The sequence below is a fragment of the Chelonoidis abingdonii genome, chromosome 2, assembly GCF_003597395.2.
Source record: "Chelonoidis abingdonii isolate Lonesome George chromosome 2, CheloAbing_2.0, whole genome shotgun sequence".
Lineage (NCBI taxonomy): Eukaryota > Metazoa > Chordata > Testudines > Testudinidae > Chelonoidis > Chelonoidis abingdonii.
The window spans coordinates 260,641,648-260,658,935 of NC_133770.1; the positions used below are offsets into that span (position 1 = coordinate 260,641,648).

Sequence of the window (17,288 nt, forward strand, 5' to 3'; positions counted from 1 at the left end):
CTCTATCAACAGTTTCTGGGTCATCGAGCTAAGGGCAGAAATAACATGTAATTCACCAACTCCAGCCTGCACTTGGGTTAACTGTGCTCCAGTAATAAGGCCTGCGGCCTTTTCCAATTGGCCTAATTTCTCTCCGTGCTGTTGGCCTTCATAAATGTTCCAAATTGTTCTTGCACTATTAGCACCATTCCATAGGGATCACTAAGATGTAAAGGCCTTGGCCATTGGGATTCATTAGAATATATGGTATATTGTCTGTATTAGGATGTGCTATAGGGGTTGTAGTGGTAGTGAGGATAATGGTGGGGACAGTGGTCGTGGCAGCAAGGCGCCTTTCATATTAGTCATCTGAAAGCCAGTTAGGGAGGGCTATACATGCTGAAGGTACTTGTTTGAAAGCACAGAGCCCAGTCCCCAGAATAAATCCAAACCACCACTCAATACCACAGTCCCAAGCGCGTTTCCCACAAGTTCCTCCCTGAGAGGTTACGATACTCCATCTCTTCTGCCAGGGCCAGTTTTTAATGTTTTTTGTAGTCAAGAATCCCTGAACTTTGGCAATTTCAGTGGAACAAACATACCTTCTTCTTCTTTCCTGGAACAGTCGTGGTTCAGCGTCATACAGGGGAGAGGTTACCAGCATGTCACCCTGTAATAACTGGGTTCCTCCAGCAGATGGTGAATGTATGGTGGTTCTGTTAGTGGACAAGGGAGAGGTTACCAGCACTTCACCTGTCCTTTTCTCCTGCTGTCCAGAAGGGGGAAAAGAAGTATCAAAAGGAGGGACAGGCTGATCAGCAGTCAGAGGGTCATCTCGAGGTGGAGGGGCCTTCTTGCAGTAAAAAGCATGGGTCCAGACAGTTAGTCCTTGGCACTTCACAGCAATGTTGGTAGTTAGCAGAACTTGGTAAGGCCCTTTCCAAGGCAGAGTCAGGGTGGTCTTTCGCTGATGGACTTTTATGTAGACCCAGTCTCCTGGTTCCAGCAAGTGGCAGGGTTGCTCAGGATCCTTGGATAGTGCTTCTTTCACCTGTTAATAAAAAGACCTGACACATTTCATTAGTGCCTGGCAATAATTAAGCATTGTGTCATCCATTAAATGAATGTCCATCTGGGCAAGGGCCAGTGGAGGCGCAGCTGGTAGTCGCATCGGGTGCCCTGTCAGGATGTCATGTGGCCTAAGTCCAGTCTTTTGGTTGGGAGTGGCCCTCATATTCATCAATGGTAATGAGAGGGCATCTAGCCATTTTAAGTTTGTTTCTGCACAAATCTTGGCCAGTTTATTTTTCAAAATCCCGTTTTGATGTTCCACTGTTCCAGCAGACTGCGGATGGTGGGGGCAGCAGAGATTGTGTTGGATCTGCAAAGCTGCACATAACTCTTCTACAATCTGTACAGTAAAAGTGCATTCCATAATCACTGTTGATGCCCCCAGGTATGCCAAATTGTGGTATAAAATCCTTAAGCCACAATTTCACAACAGTTTTGGCATCTGCCCTTCTTCAAGGGAAGGCCTCAACCCAATTTGACAATACATCAACTATAACTAACACCTACTCATAATTACAACATTTAGATATTTGGATACAATCAATCTGAATATTTACAAAAGGTCCCCAGGAGGTGTGCTGCTTTTCTAGGTTTAACTGCTTTTCCAATCTTATATTGCTGGCAGTATTATTCCAATATTATATTGCTGACCCTCTTCCCTCAGTGAGTCTCCAGGAAAGGCAGATCGGCACTGTGTGTAGCCAACACTATTGCAAGCAGGTACAAGGGGCCGAGGATGGAGAAAAACAAAAGAAAGGAGCACAGAATGAATAAATTCAACACTACAACTAACAAACACAGTGCAAAGATAAGAGAGCTCCAACCCAAGGCCAGCTGCTACCCGTCAAGACAGGGGGGGAAGGGTGAGGTCCAACATGCCCCCCCCGCCCCGACCAGCTGTGAGAAGAAATAAACTGAGACACAGCGTTGCAAAGAAACAGTGAGAATAGTGAAGGCCAAGGCAGAAAAGAAAACAATCTCTGGAGCCGGGATGTTTTGGAAAAGTTAAAAAACAGATCTAAGACTGCAAAGATGGAAACCACTGACTACCAGAAAAATTACAATTAGAGCATACCAATCTCATTAGCTGCAGCAATCATCCCCTCCTTTGCTCGAAATAGGGCAAGAGCACCTGAGACGCAACCAGGTGGCTGTCCAGAGAGCGCCAAAGATGATCTGGGTATAAAGTGCACCGAGCGGCACTCCAAGAACATTTCTCAGCTTGGCGCAGCTTCTGTCACATATATTAAAACCTTAAAGAATCCTGTGGCATCTTATAGACTACCAGACGTTTTGGAGCATGAGCTTTCGTGGGTGAATACCCACTTCGTCAGATGCATCTGTCGAAGTGGGTATTCACCCATGAAAGCTCATGCTCCAAAACGTCTGGTAGTCTATAAGATGCCACAGGATTCTTTGCTACTTTTACAGATCCAGACTAACACGGCTACCCCTCTGATATTAAAACCTTAGTATTTCCTGATGGAATAGGATAAACAAGTATCTGCATTTAGCTCTAACCCTTCCATTTGGTTCTAAACTAGCCTGTCCTGTAGAAAATTAAACATAACAATTCTATCCACAAGACAAAACACCACAAGGACATAGGACATAGAACATAATTTCTGTTGTGCCAGTAAACGCATGGTATGTTGGATTGCTCTTTAGCTGGCATTAGTTTTTTCTAATTTTCTAAAAGACAAAAACATATTCCTTCCCCTTCTAGGGTGATCAGTCATTGTTTAAAATATTTCTTTCTTCTACAAATACCCTTTCTGATTGCAGGCAAGACAGAGGAATTACCCCCATATTTTTCTGTGTTTGTTTCATAGGCAGGCCAGGTTTCAGTGGCTTTATCTTTATCATTTAGGTGATTTACATGAACACAGACATTCTCAGCTTGCTTTTGGATTCAAAGTTATCGGCTGCTCAGAGACTCTGTCTCAAAAGGGCACAATTAACTTTTAACTCCTGCTTTCAAACACACAGTGATTTGAAAAGGAAAACACAACCCATTTTGGCTCCCCTTTGGCAAAGTGACTGTTGATTACACAGAGCCACCTTAAGGCTTAGTGTAGGGCATGGTCTTTCTTTCTTTCACTACAGCTCCTTGGTGGTCTAGTGGTTAGGATTTGGTACTGCTATGGCCTGGGTTCAATTCCCAGTCAGGGAAAAGTGACAGCTTTTTATCTGCTATTTGTTACCAAAAACAGATTTAAAATATTTTCCCATTCTCCTGGCTTTGACTGCCCTGCGACAGCCACAGTCATGGTCTTATTTAAAAACATTTTAAATCGTGTAAAGCATTAAGTTACCTTAAGGGTTAAATGCTAAATACCAAAATTAAACAACACTAGTTTCCTCTGTTTGGCGAAAATATTCTTGGGTTTACAACTTTAAAACAACACAATTCATCTCAAACTTATACAACACAGATTGTACACATCAAGAGTGTTCTTTAGCAAATTCAACCAACTTACTCATAGTCAAATGATTCCACTTAAATAACCTCTTGCCTGGATTATTTACAGAAATTTCTTTGGAAAAGGGCCCATTTCTCCTTCAGAATGGCTGCAAAGAAACCAAGGATTTTCTTTTCATAACACCTTCTTTTAACATTTGTACAAAGTTTCACTGCTTAATTCCCTCCAGTAACTATAGAGTTAATTTCTCACTCTTTCCTTAAATCACTTGCTTATCTCCCACAATAACACCTTCATCAACTCAGATTTACCATTCCAAGTATTATTTTAGGGATCTGAATTTCCCATGTTTGCATTTACTGTGTCCTTTACTTCTGCCACTATGCTTTCAAGGTTTCCAACCCGTTTCCCAATTTTTTTTCTTTCTGCTCCCTGCCTGCTTGTCTGGGCCCATTCCTTTTCCCCTCACTGCATCATTCCTTTCCATGGGCACAGGCTTTGTTTCACTACCAATTCAGCAAGGAGGGTGGTCTTCTCAACTAACCCCCATCCTTCCTGGTCCCTTTCCTTAATAATATCGCTCACAAGGGTCACCCAAATAATTCCCCGTGAGGCTTGCCAGCTGGACAGAATGCACAGCCAATTGGCGTTTTAATTGTTTATGATTTTCTCTAGCTGTCAGGTACACAACTCTTCTCTTTCCTCCAGCTCCTCTTATTGCTACGACCAGGAGTAGACCCACCTGCAACCTTCTTCTTTCATACTCACAAACACACCGTCTGGGCTGGCCAGGCCCAGGGGTAGGAAAGACAGAGAGAGAGAGGTGGATGGGAGGTTATCCTGTGCACAAGTTGTCCAGAGGTACACTGCAAAAACTCTCCTACTTGCTTCTACACTTGGGTTTTTTGCCCTGGGGTCTCTTGGGGTGTCCCTTTCAGAGACCTTTGCTCAGTATTCCAGTCCAGGCCTGCTGCCTGTGGCTTCTTCAGTGTCCCCAAACCACACCAGCTCCAGGGTCGCACTGGGCGGCCAACCTTTGCAAATGTAATCTCAGTCCTGCAACTTGTATTGCCTTTGTTTGCCTCTGTTTGTATTTTCACAGACATTTGGGGCTGAAAGCAGTTTGTTTGTTTTTTCTTTGTACTTGGTACCAGTGCTTCACTACCCTCCTAGTGAAGTTTTTCCTAATATCCAACCGAAACCTCCCCCTACTGCAACTTGAGACTGTTACTCCTTGTTCTGTCATCTGGTACCACTGAGAACAGTCTAGATCCATCCTTTTTGGAACCCCCTTTCAGGTAGTTGAAAGCACCTATCAAATCCCCCCTCATTCTTCTCTTCTGCAGACTAAACAATCCCAGTTCCCTCAGCCTCTCCTCATAAGTCATGTGCTCCAGCCCCCTAATCATTTTTGTTGCCCTCTACTGGACTCTTTCCCATTTTTCCACATCCTTGTAATGTGGGGCCCAAAACTGGACACAGTACTCCAGATGAGGCCTCACCAATTCCAGATAGAGGGGAATGATCACGTCCCTCAGTCTGTTTGCAAATGCTCTTACTTATACAGCCCAAAATGCCATTAGCCTTCTTGGCAACAAGGACATACTGTTGACTCATATCCAGCTTGTCGTCCACTGTAACCCCTAGGGGTCCTTTTCTGCAGAACTGCTGCCTAGCCACGTTGTCCCTTGTCTGTAGCAGTGCATGGGATTCTTCTGTCCTAAGTGCAGGACCCTGCACTTGTCCTTGTTGAACCTCATCAGATTTCTTTTGGCCCAGTCCTCTAATTTGTCTAGGTCCCTCTGTATCCTATCCCTACCCTCCAGCATATCTACCACTCCTCCCAGTCTAGTGTCACCTGCAAACTTGCTGATGGTGCAATCCACGCCATCCTGCAGATCATTAATGAAGATACTGAACAAAACCAGCCCCAGGAACAACCCTTGGGGCACTCCACTTGATACCAGCTGCCAACTAGCCATGGAGCCGTTGATCACTACCCGTTGAGCCCGATGATCTAGCTAACTTTCTATCCACCTTATAGTCCATTCATCCCACCCCATACTTCTTTAACTTGCCGGCAAGAATACTGTGGGAGACCATATCAAAAGCTTTGCTAAAGTCAAGGAATAACACATCCACTGCTTTCCCCTCATCCACAGAGCCAGTTGTCTCCTCATAGAAGGTAATTAGGTTAGCCAGCCATGACTTGCCCTTGGTGAACCCATGCTAATTGTTCCTAATCACTTTCCTTTCCTCTAAGTGCATCAGAATTGATTCCTTGAGGACCTGCTCCGTGATTTTTCCGGGGACTGAGGTGAAGCTTACTGGCCTGTAGTTCCCCGGATACTCCTCCTTCCCTTTTTTAAAGATGGGCACTACATTAGCCTTTTTCCAGTCATCCGAGACCTCCCCCAGTCGCCATAAGTTTTCAAAGATAATGGCCAATGACTATGCAATCACATCTGCTAACTCCTTTAGCACCCTCAGATGCAGCACATCTGGCCCCATGGACTTGTGCTCGTCCAGCTTTTCTAAATAGTCCTGAACCTCTTCTTTCTCCACAGAGGGCTGGTCACCGCCTCCTCCCCATGCTGTGCTGCCCAGTGCAGTAGTCTGGGAGCTGACCTTGTTCATGAAGACAGAGGCAAAAAAAGCATTGAGTACATTAGCTTTTTCCACATCCTCTGTCACCAGGTTGCCTCCTTCATTCAATAAGGGGCAGACACTTTCTTGACTTTCTTCTTGTTGCTAACAACATACCTGAAGAAACCCTTCTTGTTACTCTTAACATCTCTTGTTAGCTGCAACTCCAAGTGATGTGGCCTTCCTGATTTCACTCCTGCATGCCTATGCAATATTTTTATACTCCTCCCTGGTTATTTGCCCATTCTTCCACTTCTTGGAAGTTTCTTTTTTGTGTTTAAGATCAGCAAGGATTTCACTCTCAAGGCAAGCTGGTCGCCTGCCATATTTACTATTCTTTCTGCACATCGGGATGGTTGTTCCTGCAACCTCAATAAGGATTCTTTAAAATACAGCCAGCTCTCCTGGACTCCTTTCCCCCTCATGTTATTCTCCCAGGAGATCCTGCCCATCAGTTCCCTGAGGGAGTCAAAGTTCGCTTTTCTGAAGTCCAGGGTCCGTATTTTGCTGCTCTCCTTTTTACCTTGTGTCAGGATCCTGAACTTGACCATCTCATGGTCACTGCCTCCTAGGTTCCCATCCACTTTTGCTTCCCCTACTAATTCTTCCTTGTTTGTGAGCAGCAGGTCAAGAAGAGCTCTGCCCCAGTTTGTTCCTCCAGCACTTGCATCAGGAAATTGTCCCCTACATTTTCAAAAACTTCCTGGATTGTCTGTGTACTGCTGTATTGCTCACCCAGCAGATATCGGGGTAATTGAAGTCCCCCATGAGAACCAGGGCCTGTGATCTAGTAACTTCTGTTAGTTGCTGGAAGAAAGCCTTGTCCATCTCATCCCTCTGGTCTGGTGGTCTATAGCAGACTCCCACCATGACATCACCTTTGTTGCTCACACTTCTAAACTTAATCGAGATACTCTCAGGTTTTTCTGCAGTTTCATACTGGAGCTCTGAGCAGTCACGCTGCTCTCTTACATAGAATGCAACTCCCCCACCTTTTCTGCCCTGCCTGTCCTTCCTGAACAGTTATCCCACTAGGTCTCTGTTATTCCAATCACATCATAATTTCTTGACTGTGCCAGGACTTCCAGTTCTCCCTGCTTGTTTCCCAGGCTTCTTGCATTTGTGTATAGGCACTTAAGATAACTTGCTGATTGTCCTGCTTTCTCAGTATGAATCAGGAGTCCTCCCCTCTTGCGCCCTCCTGCTCATGCTTCCTCCTGGTATCCCATTTCCCCACATACCACAGGGCTTTGGTCTCCTTCCCCCGATGAACCCAGTTTAAATTCCTCCTCACTAGATTAGCCAACCTGCTTGCGAAGATGCAGCGGTGTGCCAAGTCTTCATATATACACTCTAAGGCTTTGAGTGCCGGTAATACATTTGAATGTTTTTTAGAAGGTCTCCCTGTAAGTCTATAATATATAACCAAACTACTGTTATATGTAAAGTAAACAAGATTTTCAAAATGTTTCAGAAGCTTTATTTAAAATTAAATTAAAATTCAGATCTTATTAGTTTAGTGTGATCCTTGCCCTTGCTTTTCCTTGCTGAGTTTTCCAATGTCTGGTGGCACCTATTTAGATACTTTAAGCTGCAAACAGGGTTCTGAGTTATAAGCTAATAACCAGCTGGCAGAAGGTCAGTAACTGGAACCCCTGATCTGCAGCTGAGGTGAGTGGAGCTGGCGACTGGTAGGGCTGAGCAGGGCCGGAAGCCTGGACCCTGTCTGGCAGGGGGCTGTGCTGGAACACCAACTATAAGCAAAGTGAGTGGGGTTGTGGAGGGGACCCCGGCTGGCAAGGGGCCAGCAGCCAGAACCCTAGAGCAGTGGGGGGCTGACCGCCAGGGCTCTAGGGTTTCCACCACTGGCTCCTGCCAGCTGGGGTCTCAGCCCGCTGCCAGCCTGCGGTTCCTTCCCCCAGGCCAGCAGCTGGGCTGAGTGGGACCGGCGGCAGGACCCCAGCTGGCAGAAGCCAGCTGTGGAAACCCCAGAGCTGGGGCTGGCTGAGCAGCTCAGCCTGTTGCCACTCTGAGATTTCGGCTGCTGGCTCCTTGCCAGCTGGGGTCTCAGCCCGCTGCTAGCCTGGGGTTCCATCCCCCAGGCCAGCAGCGGGTGCTGAGTGGGGCTGTGGCGGGGGGGGAGTCCCGCTGGCAAGGGGCCAGCTCAGCCCGCCGCCGCTCTGCAGTTTCCACTACCAGCTCCTTGTCAGCTGGGATCTCAGCCCACTGCCAGCCTGGGGTTCCTTCCCCCAGGCCAGCAGCTGGGCTGAGTGGGACCGGCGGCAGGACCCCGGCTGGCAGGAGCCAGCAGCGGGAACACCAGAGCCCAGGCGGGCTGAGCAGCTCAGCCCACCGCCGCTCTGGGGTTTCCACCACCAGCTCCTTGCCAGCTGGGGTCTTAGCCCACTGCCAGCCTGGGGTTCCTTCCCCCAGGCCAGCAGCTGGGCTGAGTGGGACCCCAGCTGGCAGGAGCCAGCAGCGGGAACCCCAGAGTGGCGGCGGGCTGAGCAGCTCAGCCCGCCCTGCATGCCATAAAAAATTGGCTTGCGTGCCAGCTTTGGCACACATGCCATAGGTTGCCGACCCCGATGTATGGCTTACCCTGCCAGTGCAAATCGCACTATGGTGGTGTAAACTGTGTGCCAATAAGGAACTGGCAATGGTGAAATCCCACTGTGGACAACAGGAAAGCTAACATTAATCAACTTGATAAACTGAATTTCTTTGAGTCTCATCATGTTTCTGCTTTCTGTCTCATTATTGTGCATCAAAATATGGCCCTTTGGTCTTATTTCACATATTAATTCAGTCTTTAACTGTATCGCCTGTATAACATGCCTCATCAGTGTCATTATTCTAGCTGAGAATAATGCCCTTCAACATACAGATAATCTCTCCCCATACCTGCCTTTTGTACATGGAGACCTTGGTGCTATCTTCACAGTCTTGTTGCAACACAGGTCAGCCTTCAAATATCCTTTTCATCATAGGGAGCATGTGGGACTACCAAGTGGGGGCATGGCTTGAGCTTTCACACTAATCAGGAGGCGTTGAAAAAGATCTGACTGCATAGTACTGCTGCCATAGAGCTCAAATTTATCTGAATGAAGCGTAGCCCACATGGAAGGAGACCTACGGAACTCCATCTTGAAGCTTTATAGTCAAAACAGTGGGGAAAAGTCATCTGAGAAGAAATTATCCTGACTGTCATTCAGCAGAATTCCCATTGTATTCGACTCTTCAAAAAATCACCTATTATATACTTATTGATGCTTATTATAGCTTGCTCTTTTATTTCCATAGAATCTGAAATTTCTATTGACTGACACTTAAAGACAAGCCTGGACCTGATGAATAGCACTTGCTGCTGTTGAACTTGGCTAACTAATGGTTCATGGCTCTAGCAGATGTTCCTGCTCTTTAAACAAGTAGGAACTTTATTGGTTGTTTTCTTTTTCCCACCTCCCCACCCTCTCTCTTTCCTTCAGAGGAACAAATTCCAGCACAGTTGAATTCTGGAAATATGCCATTTGGGTTTGAACAAAATACGGACTTGACACATATCCAATCTCAGAACTGTGACAGAGTTCTCTGATATCAGAGAGTCTAACATGACAGAAGTGTCAGTCTGAGTCTTCGTTCTAGTTACAAATTGGTTCTAGTTTTTTGTTTGTTTTTTAGTACAGTTCAGTAGCAAAGAAATTATATTCAGGAAATTTTATTGTAACTGTTCATAAGTCTGTCTTCAGCAGCCAATAAAGGTTAGACTATCTAACAAAGTACAAGATCCCACAGCTGTAGTCATGAAGTACATACATATCATGGCATGAAATCTTTTAAGTTTCCGCATTTTTTTAAGGTGTTTTTGTTTTTCATCAACACATTTCTGGCTCCTTTTGGGTCTCTGAGTAACTACCGTACAATCTCAGAGTTACGAACACCTCAGGAATGGAGGTTGTTCCTAACTCTGAAATGTTCATAACTCTGAACAAAACATTATGGCTGTTCTTTAAAAAGTTTACAACTGAACATTACAACTGAATACAGGTTTGAAACTTTACTGTGGAAAAGAAAAATGCCAATTTTAACCAACTTAATTTAAATGAAATAATCACAGAAAGTTTCTTTACATTATCAAATCTTTTTTTAAACGTTTTTCTTTTATTTTTCTAGTCATTTATGCTTAATACAGTGCTGTACTCTATACTTTTTTTGCCCCTGCTGCCTGATTGTGTATTCTCAGTTCCAAATAAGGTGTATGGTTGATCAGTCAGTTTGCAACTTTGCTGTTCATAACTATGAGGTTCTACTGTACTTCCACTGTGTTTGTGATAAGGATATTGTGTGAAATAGCATATTGTTAAGTAAATTCTTCTGCAGGCTATGAATCAATTAATTTTAAATTTAGCTAGACCTCTGCAAGAAGCAGGACATTTTATAATGAAAATAAAGTGATAAAATATTAGTCATGAAATTCAAAGAAAGAATAAAAACATATCTCTCAAGGAGCTGAAAATGAATTTATGTAGCAGTTATTTCCAATCTGTTGTACCATCTGACCTTAAGCATTAAAAACATTTCATGGAAATTCTAAATAAAGAAAATTTCTCACAAACAGCTGACAAAAAGAGAAATTCCTCAGACACAGGGCTAACTTCTGCTCTAAGTAACATCAAAGAGTTACGCTCGTGTAAATCCAGATTAATTGACAGAACAGTTTGGTTCATTTAATGCCTCAGGGGAAGGACAGGGCTAATTAAAATATAAATAGAAAGTATTCAAAACTGTTTTGTGTACAAGAAGAGGTTTACAGTGAAGTCCTCTGAGTGAAGTTCTTTTGCAAAGAACTATTTCATTTATAAGTAGAGACTTAGTCCAACTGCAGCTGCAAGTTGCACATTGCAATGCTTCAGAACAATTTGATGATCTTTGATTTCCACATTTTTTTATTTTAAAACAGTTCAGCAGATAATAAAAATACTCTAACTTCTTTTGTCTAATGATCTTAAAGTACCTTTCAAATGTAAGATTTTATTAATTAACAGCAGTTTTCCTGTGAAATAGGAAGAGTATTATTATCTGATTGTATGGATGAGGAAACTGAGGCCTGGTCTACATGGGGGAGGGTCGATCTAAGTTACGCAGCTTCAGCTACGTGAATAAAGTAGCTGAAGTTGACGTACTTAGATCTACTCACCATGGTGTCTTCACTATGGTGAGTCAACTGCTGCCGCTCCCCCGTCGACTGTGCCTGCACTTCTCGCCGAGCTGGAGTACAGGAGTCGACGGGAGAGCTCTAGACTAGATGCAATAAATCGATCCCCGCTGGATCAATCACTGCCCGCTGATCTGGCTGGTAGTGAAGACATGCCCTGAGGTATAGAGAAGTTAACTCGCAGGTCACAAAGGAGGTCTGACAGAGCTAGGAATACCATTCGGTTCTCCTGATCCTAAGTCTGTGCTTTTGCCCCAGGACCATGTGTTGTTTTGCCAACCAGCTGTTCCTGGAAGTAACAGAGGAGGAGAAGGACCTCGGAGTATTGGTTGATCACAGGATGACTATGAGCCGCCAATGTGATATGGGTTAAAAAGCTAATGCAGTTTTAGGATGCATAGGCGAGTATTTCCAGCAAAGAAAAGAGGTTTAGTAGATATAAGGACTGATGAGACTCATCTGGAATAGTGTGTGCAGTTCTGGTTCTCCATGTTAAAGGATGAATTCAACTGGAACAGTTAGAATGGCTACATGATGATGAGAATGGAAACCTTCTTATGAAAGAGAGACAAAGAGTTGGCTTGTTTAGCCTACAAAAGAAGGTTGAGGGGGATATGATTGCTCTTTATAAATATATCAGAAATTAATATCAGGAGGGAGAGAATTATTTAGCTTAGTACAAGTGGACACAGAAACAAATGATATAACGTTATCAGGAAGTTTAGACTTTAAATTAGACAAAGGTTCTAACCATTAGAGACTAAGTTCGACAGCTCCAGGGGTAGTGGGCAAAAGACATATCTGGCTTTAGATAAGCTTGATAAGTTTATGGAGGGGATGGTATGATGGGATAGCCTAATTTTGGCAATTAATTTAGCAACTGATCTTTGATTATCATCAGGTAAGTATGCCTAGTGATCTGTGATGTTAGATGGGTTGGAATCTGAGTTACTACAGAGAATTCTTTCCTGGGTGCTGGCTGGTGAGTCTTGCCCACATGCTCAGGGTTTAACTCATAGCCACATTTGGGGTCGGGAAGGAATTTTCCTCCAGGGCAGACTGGCAGACCGTGGATGTTTTTCGCCTTCCTCTGCAGCATGGGGCAAAGGTCACTTGCTGGTGGATTCTCTGCAGCTTGAGGTCTTCAAACCACAATTTGAGGACTTCAATAACTCAGACATAGTTTAGGGATTTGTTATAGAAGTGGATGGGTGAGATTCTGTGGCCTGCATTGTGCAGGACTAGATGATCATAATGGTCCCTTCTGACCTTTAAGTCTAATGAGTCTATGAGTCTATAAACTGAATGGAAAGTTGTGCATAGGACAATAGGTGCTATCACTGTGAGAGAATTTATTCTTTGCAAACCTTGCTCTGATTTCAGAGAATGCCAGTTATGACAGACTGTCAAATTTCCCAAAGTTCTGTCCATTCTCCCTTGGATTAGTTATAAGGCAAACAGGCCAAAAAAAACAAAGAAACCCCAAACCTAAAACAGCCCTCCAGTTTTCTGTTCACTAGGATGTGCATGTTACATTGAATTGTCCTGTCTTTTGAAGTATGAAGACATCACTGTAGTTATCATTCTTATTGTATCCAGATGTGCTAGAAACTAAAATACAGGTCCAAAGAAGAGCTCTCAGATTTAACTGCCTTCTCATAAATTATTAATTAAAGAGCCTTGGGAATGGCTCCTTAATCTTTCAAGAGATTTATAATGTTTTATTTATGTTTTTATTTCTGCAGCCTGTTAACTTTCCCTACAAGGAAGAGATTATGGCAGTAAATCCTACTTGTCTAGTTGTGATTATTCTACTCTTCATAAGCATAATTCTGGCTTTCAAGGTGAGCATGTGTATAAAATTCATCTTCTATATAGGGAATGTCTTTGGAATAGCCCTCCCCCTTTCTCTCCAGAACAACTGTATTTTGTTGACTTAACAAGGCTGAATGGCCAGTGGGACATTAGTTACAATTAGCATGGATTTGACAGCAAGGAAGGAGATGGTAGATAATTGCAGCAGCTTTTAAAAAAACAAAAAGAAAATATGGAAATACATTAATACCCACACATGATTTAGTATGTTCTATGTGAATAAATATGACAAATATATAGTCCAGTCAATGATATTAGTGATATTTTCTTACATTATAAGGATTAGCTCATGTCATTCCCAAATATGTTTGATATTTCATTTAATAAATATGGCCTTTAAGTTTTTGAAAGGATTAGTCACAGGCCTGAATAGAAAACTGACAATACTAGGAAATTCATAGTCCAAAAAAATCCTTGGGTTTTAGCATGTGACATACCAGTGTATATTTGCTCCAAGAGTGTAAATGACTAATGCAATTGAGATCAATTAATGTCCCTTTCTTCTCATATTTAGCTGATTCCCCTAGAGCTGACATTATTACAAACTTTCCCTTTCCTTAATGTTTGTTCTAGCAACATTTAATTAATGCATATGTGTCTGAAAATATGACTCACTAATAGTGGAAATATATACTAAAATACAGTCAGCATTGGCATTTTCGTTTGAATTGCTTGCTTGCAAAAGCATTGTTTTGCAGATTTATGGAACCTGCTTAATGAAAAAAAGTTGCCTAGTATCAAATGCATCACACTATTTGTCACTTTGATAGACATAACAGATGGTATCACATTTGTGTATTGAAACTGAAAGGTACTGAACATAAAAAAAAAATATTTGAGTGCTTTCATGAATTGGAGTTCTACTGTTAAATTAGAGAGAGGCGCATCATAGCCTAGCAAACATCGGAGCAGGGAAAGGTGATTCATAGAGTAAGAACTATAAAACAAAATAACATACGTAATTTAAAAAATATTTGGCAGCATGATACTCTTAAATTTGGGTGGGGGTCTGTGTATCAAGCAAATTATTTTAAAGGAGGAATCTACATGGAGGCCATCTGTGCTTTGCAAATATGGCAAAAACCCAACAACCCTGAAGTAATAGTCCTTTTGGCCTTCAGTTTTCACCAGAAATGTACTATTTCAGATTTTAATCTCTCCAGAGAACCAGCTTTAGGGCAAATTGACACCTAAAGTGCTGCATTGGCACAACCACACTGATGCAGCTATGTCATTGTAGCACATAAGTGAACATGCTCCTATGCCAATGGGAGAGCTTCTTCCGTCGGTGTAGTTAATCCACCTCCCGAAGAAGCTCTCCCATTGACTGTCTACACGGGGGGTCAGGCTGGTATAACAACGTCGCTCAGGGTGTGGATTTTCACATCCCTGAGAAACTTAGTTATACAAATATAAGTCTGTAGTGGAGACGGAGTCTAAGATGCCACGAAATGTAGGCGTTTCCCATCTGGCCAAGGGAAGGCATCCAGCACCATAGATATGTATTTATTAGAGCTGTGCTAATAGCTGACTTTTTTTTCCCCCATTTGCTGGCAGTTCTGAAAAATTGGTGGTGGTGGGGGGGAGATTTAGAGTCAAATGAAACATACTATTCTACATGAAAAGAAACATTTTGTTTTGATTCTCAGCTTTTTAAAAACTTTCTAAATGAAGTTGAAAGAAATTTGGAAACAAAAGTTTCACATCTAAAGTTGACATTTCAAAAATGCCACAATGAAACTTTTGATTTTTTTTTAGGGTAGGGGGGTTGGAGGGTGGGAGCAGTTTAATTGAAACAATTCGCTGAAGAAAGTTACAGCCAGAAGTTTCACCTGTCTTTAGTATTAATACATTAATGATTAAACATTAGTTTTGACATTTGAGTGTACTACACCAGAATACCACTGTCTCCTGCATGAAGACCCAAACCCAGATTCTCGCCTGTGTTTGGGCTGCTCTGCACGTTACTATGATTTAAAGCTGGCGCTCTCATCTGAGTATGGAGGGAATCTCTCATGGCATAGAATCATGGCTCCTAAAACACACACTTCCCTTCAGCTGGCTTAGGGAGCATGGTCAGGGCTTCCTGGCAATCTCTAGCTACCATGATGAACATATGGGAAAACCATTCAGACTGCTTTAACTTGCATTGGGGGGAGAGAGTTGGTGTATTACTGACCCAGGTGACCAGGTGAGCACAAAGGTAGCAGAAAACCACCTTTGCAACCCCTCCTCCTACAATGCACTGGGTGGTCTTCAGCTGCCTGGGCCCTCGTTTTCTTTTCTTTTCTTTTCTTTTTTGCAAATGAGGCAACAGAAAAGAGATTCCAATTTTTGCACATTTTGCAGAATAAACTGATCTCAGCACTAGGAAGTATTCCTGTAAGTTACATGTATACGTCCCTGTGCCCTGATATGAAACTGTTCTCTATATCTTTGTACCCTAGGAGAGTTCTAGGGTGGGGGGTAGGAGGGGGCAGGGCTTGCAGGAAGAGATTTAATAAGATTTCTAATAGCTAAGTTTGCTAGCCCACAGACATTTCTAGGTGTACTGCAGTGGGAAGGTGAGGAACGCAGAGCCTTTCTAAAGCATGGGAAGTTACTTTAATTAAAGATAAATGCACATTTTAATTGTGTAGACATTTTTGGGCCAGCAGATGAAGCCCTTTTCCATGTCAAATATGACTGAAACCTTGTAAAACCAAACCACTGGATCATATTAATCCCTGGCAGTCAGCTCAGCTTTGCTTTGTGGTTTTCTGGATATGGAATGTTTGGCCACCCTTACTGCGTGAAAATGTGTATTTGTATTGTGCTCACAAGATAGCTGTAAGTGCAGATTGTATTTGCATAGGTCCATGTGAAATGGCACTTTCAATGTACATCTTCGCAGTGACTGGCAGCCTATTACAGCGAATCTCAGAGCCTGGGTTGACAGACTCAGGTTTGCGGGACTCTCACTATACCACTGATGTAGACATCTGGGCTCGGGCTCTGAAGCCTAGGGAACAGGGCGGGCTTCAGAGCCCAAGCTCCAGACTGAACCCCAGTTACCACACAGCTGTCTCTAGCACCATAGCTCAAGCCCAGGTCAGTCAACCCAGGCTCTGAGACTTGCTGTCCTGGGCTGTTTATAGGTCCCCACTGAGTCTGTTGTATTTCTTCATATGGCACTGAAACAGCTAAGAAATAGGAATTGCTGATCTTTTATGCTACCTAGTACTATGGTATTATTGTGATCTGTGTTGCTTAACAAATATAAATTAATTTAGGGGTTTATTAGAGTTTTTTCAGGATGCAATTTAATGAATTTTAGTGTTCTTGAAATGGAGGTCATCAGGCAATGTGCAAGTTTCCCCACTCAGTTCTTCCCATGCACCTTTATCCTATCTTGCCATACCTTTGTGACTTGACCTTGCGCCTCTTCTGAGCAAAGGTTACTATTCCTACTGAATGGGTGTGCATGCATGTGTGCCGCTTGGTATGTGATGTGCATAAATACCATTAAGGATGGGCTAGGTTGAGATCACTGAATTCCTTTCACATGGGTCTCCAGAGATGAGACTAATGTATTAATTCACTATGCTGTCCAGTGACATTTCTTAAAGCTGTAATTGAAAGCTCAGTCCAAGTTTTTTTGTTTTTTGGGGGGGGAAGGGGGAGAATTAGTAAGTAGGTCAGTGACTCAGTCTAATGATGCTTCAGCATAAATATCAATTGAGTTTTTAAGAACAAATCTAAAGGAAAGTTGCTGGACTTGCAGTGTACCGTGGGCAAAATGAATTTCCATTACTAATGTTGAGCTGGCCAAGAATGTGTGTGTCCAAATCTCTTGGCCAGTAAAACGACACCAGCTGCTTATATTCTCAAATGAGTGTGAGTTAACGTTTCAGTAGCCAATTGCTTTTTATGCTTCCTATTCTGTGTTCTGTATAGACTCTTATACTGCACTCATCACCATAGTATCTGAATTCTGAAACCATAAAACCTACAGTGAACCCATGCAGAGCTACTGAAGTACTTAGTATTTAATCATCAGAAAGATCAAATTCCTCAGTATATACTTTGATATCTCTAGA

General features: G+C 43.0%; 1 protein-coding gene across 1 annotated transcript in view; it reads left to right on the plus strand.

Moving 5' to 3' along the window:
- Positions 1–17,288, plus strand: part of LAPTM4B (lysosomal protein transmembrane 4 beta) — a 126,460-nt gene that overhangs the window by 73,836 nt on the left and 35,336 nt on the right. Inside the window, 1 exon segment of the mRNA XM_032784685.2 lies at positions 13,080–13,178. Within this exon segment, the coding sequence (XP_032640576.2) occupies positions 13,080–13,178 (99 nt within the window).